The sequence below is a fragment of the Aricia agestis genome, chromosome 1 (genome assembly GCF_905147365.1).
Source record: "Aricia agestis chromosome 1, ilAriAges1.1, whole genome shotgun sequence".
Lineage (NCBI taxonomy): Eukaryota > Metazoa > Arthropoda > Insecta > Lepidoptera > Lycaenidae > Aricia > Aricia agestis.
In genome coordinates, this window is record NC_056406.1 from 11,636,266 (window position 1) to 11,644,564 (window position 8,299).

The 8,299-nt window shown below is 32.0% G+C and overlaps 2 protein-coding genes across 2 annotated transcripts; one reads left to right on the plus strand and one right to left on the minus strand.

Annotated features, from left to right (window-relative positions):
• Nucleotides 1-3,142: 3,142 nt before the first annotated feature.
• On the plus strand, nt 3,143-4,458 carry LOC121731771 (GPI-anchored wall transfer protein 1-like). The gene is made up of 2 exons (XM_042121386.1): nt 3,143-3,246; nt 3,594-4,458. The coding sequence occupies exons 1-2, from the start codon at nt 3,155-3,157 to the stop codon at nt 4,456-4,458; spliced, it is 957 nt and encodes a 318-aa protein (XP_041977320.1). The 5' UTR covers nt 3,143-3,154.
• Nucleotides 4,459-4,791: 333 nt separating this feature from the next.
• Nucleotides 4,792-8,047, minus strand: LOC121729585. The gene is made up of 6 exons (XM_042118147.1): nt 7,855-8,047; nt 7,561-7,776; nt 6,197-6,359; nt 5,873-6,115; nt 5,438-5,663; nt 4,792-5,353 (listed from the first exon to the last, which is right to left on the minus strand). Exons 1-6 carry the CDS (start codon nt 7,869-7,871, stop codon nt 5,163-5,165), a joined length of 1,056 nt encoding a protein of 351 aa, XP_041974081.1. The 5' UTR covers nt 7,872-8,047; the 3' UTR covers nt 4,792-5,162.
• Nucleotides 8,048-8,299: the final 252 nt, after the last annotated feature.

The window sequence follows — 8,299 nt, forward strand, 5'->3', positions numbered from 1 at the left end:
GTATTGATTTAAGGGGTACCAGGGTTTTTTTATAAAAGCTTTTGACACCAATTTTGTTGACATCGCGCGCTATACACTGAAGTCCACGCGGACGAAGTCGCGGGCAACAGCTAGTTTAATATATAGGGGTTTTCGGGGGCGAAAAATCGATCTAGGAATCATTTTTAAAAATGTCATTTTGTTCGTCTTTTATCGAATTCCGAGCAAAGCTTGGTTAAATAGCTAGTTTGTCATTCATAATCATTCATAATTCATTTATTTCATACCATTTCCTATATAGGGTCCTACACTAGGCACAGCCTGTCTTGCTTAAAATAAAAGGGTGGAAAATATTTACTAGGTATCTTAGATAAATGATTGGTCTCGCGCGCGCGCTCGACTAGATACCGCGCTAGTATATGTAGACAAAACAGATTTCTGAATGCGGCAAGTGCCGGCAACTCAATATTGTAGTGTGTGTAAAACAATGCACAAATATTGTTGTGTGCGTAGATAATCGGGTTGCCAGATACGTGACTGGTGCCCAATCAATGGGGAAAAATTAGTTGCTGTGGTCTTGTAATTTATTATTATTGTATAGTAAGTGCTGATTTTTCAATCACCAAATAAACTTTACCATTGAAATAAAGTCCATTCGAAAAGAATGCGATAAAATAACAACGTTGTTTAGGTCAACGAAATATAATGGGTACAATATTGATGAGAAAACAATACAAAAACAATGGTAGGAAGTTTAACGAAAGTTAAGAATGAGTCATAAAAAAGCAAATGTTAAATTTCTTTTCTCATTTTTTACTGTATTGTGTACTTACATAAAATATAAACTGTACCTATTTAAGATTTTTATTATAATATGATACTCATAATTCATATTTATTAATACACATTCATGATTCAGGAACTTTGAAAACTTTTTGTTCCGTTGGCGGGATTCGAACCAGCTACCCTAGCTAGAGATTTTAATGCGCTCATCCACTCAGCCACTATGTATATATAAAAAAATAAGATATAATAAATAAATAAATAAAAATCACAATCTCAGAAAAAAATGGGAATTTTTAGTTTATGGTAATTGGCAACACTGAACATCAAGCGGTACTCCGATCCGAATTTTCAGGTTTATATTATTTTTCTGTGTTTATGACGATTTATATAATATTTACTGATGGTATGTGATGCCAGTACCTTTCTTGTTTCTTGTAGTGTTATAATTGCATAGTCTCACTACGCAAACTGGCATTTTGCTACGGACGTAACTTAAAATTACGAAAATTATCGACACATCTAACTCACTCGAAGCTTGCGGCGCGACTGGCGCGGTTAAGTCTTATCAGGCGTATGATTTACTATGCTAGGTATATTGTACTCAGCGAAACATGGCGGTAGCGGACAAAAACTTGTCATTTTCTATACAAAGCCGCGATTGACAACTTCTGACACTTCATTGTCAAACGCGGTTAATATAGAAAATGACAAGTTTTTGACAGGGAGTCAATGACCGCTACCGCCATGTTTCGCCGAGTACAGTATATAATATAATATATTACATTGTATAATATGTTACGCTCAATGAGCGGAAAAACAGCTCACAAGTCACAACGCGTTGCGGTCACAGTGAAACAGGGCCACGACGCGAAATTCGCGTTTTGGCTAAACGGCTAAACGGGACTGAGACTTATTCGATGTCTGTCCGTCTGTCTGTCTGTCTCCAGGCTGTAACTCAATAACCGCTATAGCTAGACTTCTGAAGTTTTCACAGATTGTGTATTTCTGTTGCCGCTATAACAACCAAATACTAAATACAAAATAAAACTAATATTTAAGGGGGGCTCCCATACAACAAACGTAATTTTTTTGGCCTTTTTTGCTCGTAATCAATAATGGCAACAGCTAGGCACTTGACATTTTCATAACGGCCTTAATTATATGTCTACTTTAATAATTAATAATAACATTTAAATAAAATAAAAATTTAAGGGAACAAAAACCATTTCCCATACAAAAACACAATTTTTGGTTTATTTTTCGTCTATAACGGTACGGAACCCTTCGTGCACGAGCCCGACTTGCACTTGGCCGATTATTATTAGAGCTACAAATCACAACGCGAATTTCGCGTCGTGGCTGTTTTACTATGAACACGACGCGTTGTGACTTGTGAGCTATTTTTTCACTCACTGAGCGTTTTCGGTCTTTGAGCGTAACATATACACGTCTTGTTACTTCACCAGACCTTCGCTACATAGAGCAAAGTCCTTTAAGCCACTCTGACATTGGCAACTCACCGAGGCGGCCATTTTTAAAAGAAGAAGAAGAGCGTAACATAATATATATATATATAATATTCTTTCGGGAATATGTTATATGTTATTCTCACTTCCTATATCCAAGTATATAAGGTATACATATAGCAGGGGGGTGGTTGGCCAGGGGGCAGCAGCTGCCATGCCCCATTCCAGGTGGAATAATATTATATCAACTCCATGACCTAGCTTTATTTTAAAAAATTAAGTAATTCGTTGAAACGAGAGTGGGAGTTTTTTGCCGGGAAACAACCGGGAAAGTGAAAGAGTGATGTTGTGTTTTTGTATTATTTTCCTATAAAATTGTGTTAACTGGGTTTTTAATATGTAGGTAATATTGGTAGGATATTAACCATTACATAATTATTCCTTATCATGCACACAGCACAAGTGTAGGAAAGTGATGCAATATCCAGAAAGGTGCTATTATGTGTTCTCTCCAAAAGTCCATCGAAAGTTTCAGTAAAGCGGACCTACCACTTTACTGAATCGACCGACTTGACTCCTTGACTTTATACTTAGACATTGACTAGACTTGAGTTTTAGACCTGATGATTTAGAAAAACGATGATGAAAATATTTTTTTGAATTTGAATTTTTGTCCTCTCGCCATAATATTATACTCGACACACTGGCCGTGGTTATATAGCCGAAGTGCCATAATAAAAAAAAGAAATGACAGCGACAAGTGGCGACAGCTGACAGTGCATGCATCTTGTCAAAACTCAAATCAAAACATTTTGTTTACAAACAAGACGTCTAAAATCACAATCTCGTCGGGTTTTATAAATGAAAATTGATAAAAGTGTACTACAAATTTTTAGATAAGCATAAACAAAGTGTAACGATGAATGCCACAGAATACAAAAAGTTTCATGAATCTTTCATGCAAAACAATAATGGCTCGACTGCAATGCACACATTTCTGTGCATATTTTTTACGGTACAGTGTTCGTTACTGTGTGCTATTCGTAATAATAAGAACGGTTTAAATCAATACATCTATGAATATATTATGATTGTGGTCCCGATGATTGTTCTACACACCGTTTTAGTACAACACGTCATTGTCCTGAACTTAGTGGCTTTCGTGTTTTTATTTACAAAAATTTTGATAAATTATGATCATACCAATATCAAGCAATTATATGGAAGCAACAGGAGTACGAGAATACATTCAATAACATGCTTAAGAGCTCTTACATACCTTATAACTGGATTATGTATTTTAGCCGTGGATTTCAAGGATTTTCCTCGACATTTAGCTAAAACAGAAACATTTGGTTACAGTTTGATGGACACTGGAGTTGGACTGTTCGTTCTTATGAGTGGACTTGTGCATAAAAATTCGTATGATAACTATTTAGAAATATTCAAGCATAATTTTAAATTTGTATCAATACTTTTAATACTTGGTATCATTAGATATGTTTCTATTAAACAATTGGATTACCACGAACATGTATCTGAGTATGGAGTACATTGGAATTTTTTCTTTACACTTGCTTTATGCAAGTTTTTTTCTACTTTATTATTACTAGTATTTCAAAATTCTTTATACTTATGTATTTTTGTCATCATAATTCATGAATATTTGCTTTATATAGGACTACAAGATTGGGTATTTAGTGATACAAAGAGAATTAACATAATTGATGCCAATAGAGAAGGAATCTCTTCATGTCTTGGATACATATCCCTGTACCTATTTGCTGTTCATTTAAAAACGGAAATCAATAAGAAGGAGATTTCCAAACTTTTAATCTTAAGAAAAATTTTGTTGTACCCAATATTCCTTATTGGAGGTTCATATTTATTTCATTTTTTTAGACCAACATCCAGAACTTTAGCTAATGCTGGCTACTGCTTCTATTTATCTACTTTATTAACAAGTATTTTGTCAATAATGTATTGCATTGAAATAATTAGTAGCAATAGTAAAAGTGCAATCTTTCAAGTGCCTAAAATTCTTAAAGATATAAACCACAATGGATTGATATATTTTTTAATAAGTAACTTAACTACAGGATTAGTCAATATGTTGTTTCAAACTTTACTCATGTCTTCTTTATCAACCTTTATAATTTTAAATGTTTATATGACTTTTAATATAGTTGTAATAAGTTATTTAAGGAGAAAAAAAATTAAACTTTAAAATATTATGTTACTTATTTTATTATTTCAATATCCCTTACTACATCTTATTCTGTTCTTATTTTGTTAAATCAATGAGCTCTTTTAACACATAATAATATTATGTAATATCAAAACTTGACTTATAATAGGTGGGTATTTTGTTCAAAATAGTATTTTAAAACTTATTTAATAAATAGTAATACTATAATATTACTTTTACCTTAATAAATACAATTTATAGAACAAGATGTCATATGACACATCATATTAATTATATTTGAATACATTGTACTATAATTTGCATAATAAAATACACATGTGTAAATTTTCATATAAATATTTTGTTTGCTGCATATCAACAATAATGTAACATGAACATGGAATTTAAACATTTTTTTCCATGATTATTATTTTTAACCTAATATTGCTTGCCTGTTATAATTATTGACAAAAATAATCTGCCCTAAAAATTTAAGTCTTTCAATAAGTCTTGTTTTCATAAATTGGAACATTATGATTTATGACTATATCTTAGAAAATACAAAGTTTATTAAATTACTTCAATAAATGAAATACAAAAATATCACTGTTATGAAAATAAATTATGGAATGTTCAAAATTAAATATCACTTTGTCATGTAGAGTAAAAATAGAAAACTCAATACAAAATTTACTTTTGCATGAGACAACAAAATATAAATCTGAGGGCTTGGTCTTCTACTTTCAAATTCGTTGAAGAAGAGGTAGAACATCATCAGATTTGACGAATCTTTTATATCTAGTACAGGTTTTGATTATACAGAAGAAAACATTGTAAATAATAATTACTAGGACGATAAAAATGTATAAATATAAATAGGGGAATCTTTTTGGTGACCAAAACACTGTGTACTTCAATTGCTGGTTGTTGTTTTCTGCAAACAAAAAAGTCATAAGACTGCAAATCAAACAAAAAAGATAAAACTCTAAAGTTGAAAATTGAAATGTTCTTTTCTTACCTACTATAGCAGCACCAAATCCAATCTTATCAGTGCCCATTCTATATGAACAAGTGGGAACATATATTTCATACAAAAAATCGTTATCAAATCCAATTTCAAGTGGAGAGTCGACATATTGTAATAAATGTGTCTCCTTCCTCTCAAAGTTTCTATTGAGTCTCATATATTTGGACTGGTGTTCATGTGCACAGAAGTATACATCAGGGTGTATAGCGTTGTGTACCTGCAAAATATGATTTATTCTAATTTTGTAAAAGGAGATATTATTATAGCTTCCTATCATGACTGCAAACATTTTTGCTAGAAATAAAATAATATTTAAAGGTTTAAACCACAACCAAATCACAAAACTTCCTAGTATGGAGCAGCAAAATTTGTATGTTTTTAGCCACTTTAGTTTACATGACAGATTAAAAAAATTAAGCAACAAACCTGTTTGCCGTAGCCACCTTTGTTCAGTATGGGATAATGTGATAATGCCATTCTCAGGTTCAAGTCCTCAACGTCAGGCATTTGAGGGACACTGTAGGTGACTGCATTCACTTTGTAAAATGAAATATTCCTGTAGCTAATAACAGAGGGCTGTTCAAATACTTTATTGAATTCAATAACTTTATCCTTTCTAATTGGTTCATTTTCACCTCCAATATCGTTATCCCCAGGCAGCCATATTTGCTGAAAAAAATATTTTTACTGACATTATGTTATATTTGTAAATAAAATGATGTGCTGATAACAAAAAATAGAATATCTCACCACAATAGGATAATAAACATCAAATATATTCGATAGCCTTTTTACATAGTTGTGAAACTGTATCATAGATGATATTGACCCTTCATCCATTAAATCTCCCAAAAACACCAGAACATCAGGCTGAAAGTGCTTCAGAACTACTGAAAATGTTGATCTCAAATATCTGAAAAGTATTAAATAAAATTATACCAGTCTGTTTTAGGATACTCTAGAAAGAAGAGGAAAATTAATATTTACAATGAATTTTAGACGAATAGATAATGCCATGTTTAATTAAAAGCTACCTCTTAAGAAATAAAAGAAATACTAATAGTAGGGGAGGTAGTGCTATCGTTTGCTAAGTTATTTTATACCGACCAAATTTTTGTCCAGCGGTAGCTTAATATTTATCAATCAATATAATCAGCGTCAGTCGCCGCACCCGTGGTGGAATGTTAACTGAGAGTATTTCAAAGTTGTAAAAAAAATAATTGTGTAAAGTGATTTTATACCGAATGAAACTTTTATGGATGATTATTGAGGTCATGCTCAACCAAAAATGCACCATCAGCCGAATCGCAGACGGGGGATTCAACGTCAGTTGCGTTACTGAACTATGTTAAAAAAATAAAAATATAAAGTCATTTCATATTGTACAAAATTTATACAGGTGAATGTTGATACCTTTTTAATAATAAAGACCACCGTCAGTCATTAATATGCGGGTGGAAAGCCCGTCAGCCAGCGATATAAGCTATAAACATTATAGCCCTACTTCGCGCTCAATGTATCCTAGGGCGTCGCGTAGACGACATTTCCACCTGCAAATATTCAGCTGACGGCGATTTTCGTTTGAATTAACCATAAAATTGTCTCACATAGCAATTTTAAGTAATTAATTCGATAGTCAATATTTGTGAAGAAGAATTATATACATTTTACTTTAAAAGCGCCATCTGTTGTTATATACTAAAACAAAAATAGCACCTACCGAACCTAAACGTGTATAATCTAGATATGACCTTTATTGGGTGCGAATTGGGATCTTTATAATGTCAATTCAATACGATTCCCAACAACTTTGAGATACTCTCAATTTTTATTCCACCCATATTGGAGTAGCTGACGATCAAAACTCTTATGTATTAATAGAATAGTATTATTGTCACGATTTTCGCTCGGTATGAAATGACTTTTTAAAATGAGCGCGACCTCCCCTACTATAATGACAGTATTTAACTGATCTTAGATGTAGCTTTCATTTCAAGTGGCTTTTCCAACAAAATGGACAAAACCAGCAACATAGATTAGTTAATCCTGTTTTAAACTTTTTTTTTATGAGGCACTGTAATGTTTTATAATTATTTATTTAAAACAAACTCCACCTATCACAGTCCCAGTTGAATAAATGATTAAGAGGTGATGGAGCACCTTCATCCCCCTGTATTTGAGGATCTGCGATAAATAATATTTTTGTACAAGAGGTATCTGCTGCCCGGCATTCCAAGTTGTTCCAGAAAACTGGCTGAATAATATAAACGAACCATTCGCAATATAAAACGGCTGCTATCGGCGCAACGATGAGATATTTCAAGGTGGTGCTAAAAAGAACACAAATAATATGTAGTATTAAATTAATTTACGATAAATTAATAGTTTTATGATAAAACAATAGGTACCTTTTTCTTAAATACATTAGTAAACGATTACTTTGCGAATTTGAAAATTTGCATTATAAACAAAGTATCGCATTTCTTCTATTGAAGTTTACAGACATTAACATTTTAAATAGAAATCATGAGCGATAAAAGGTAGGTACAACTTTGTTATCATTTATTATCAGTTTTCATCAGATTTCTCATTTCTGTTATTTCTGTATCTCATCAGTCATCACTATTCACTCATGTTTTGACATTTATATTTTTTTAACTTAAACTGTAACGTTCCGTTAATCGTAATCTATATTTTGACACGACATAAAATTTAATATTATCCGACTGAAGTGCGTACTTATTATAAGAATTTAAATTTTATATTATTCTAGAATCTAGGTATTCACTTGACAAATTAAATTTTAATGAAAAATTTCTGTAGAATTTCATTAAAATAAAACTTTGTTAGGTA

Excerpts from the sequence above, each read along its gene's own strand:
- LOC121731771 (XM_042121386.1), top strand. The coding sequence starts at position 3,155 with ATGCCACAGAATACAAAAAGTTTCATGAATCTTTCATGCAAAACAATA. Across the intron at positions 3,247-3,593 it reads TTCTGTGCATATTTTTTACG|TTTGATGGACACTGGAGTTG; the intron begins GTACAGTGTTCG and ends ATTTGGTTACAG.
- LOC121729585 (XM_042118147.1), bottom strand. Across the intron at positions 5,664-5,872 it reads AAGGTGGCTACGGCAAACAG|GTACACAACGCTATACACCC; the intron begins GTTTGTTGCTTA and ends CATATTTTGCAG. Across the intron at positions 5,354-5,437 it reads ATTTGGTGCTGCTATAGTAG|AAAACAACAACCAGCAATTG; the intron begins GTAAGAAAAGAA and ends TTTTGTTTGCAG.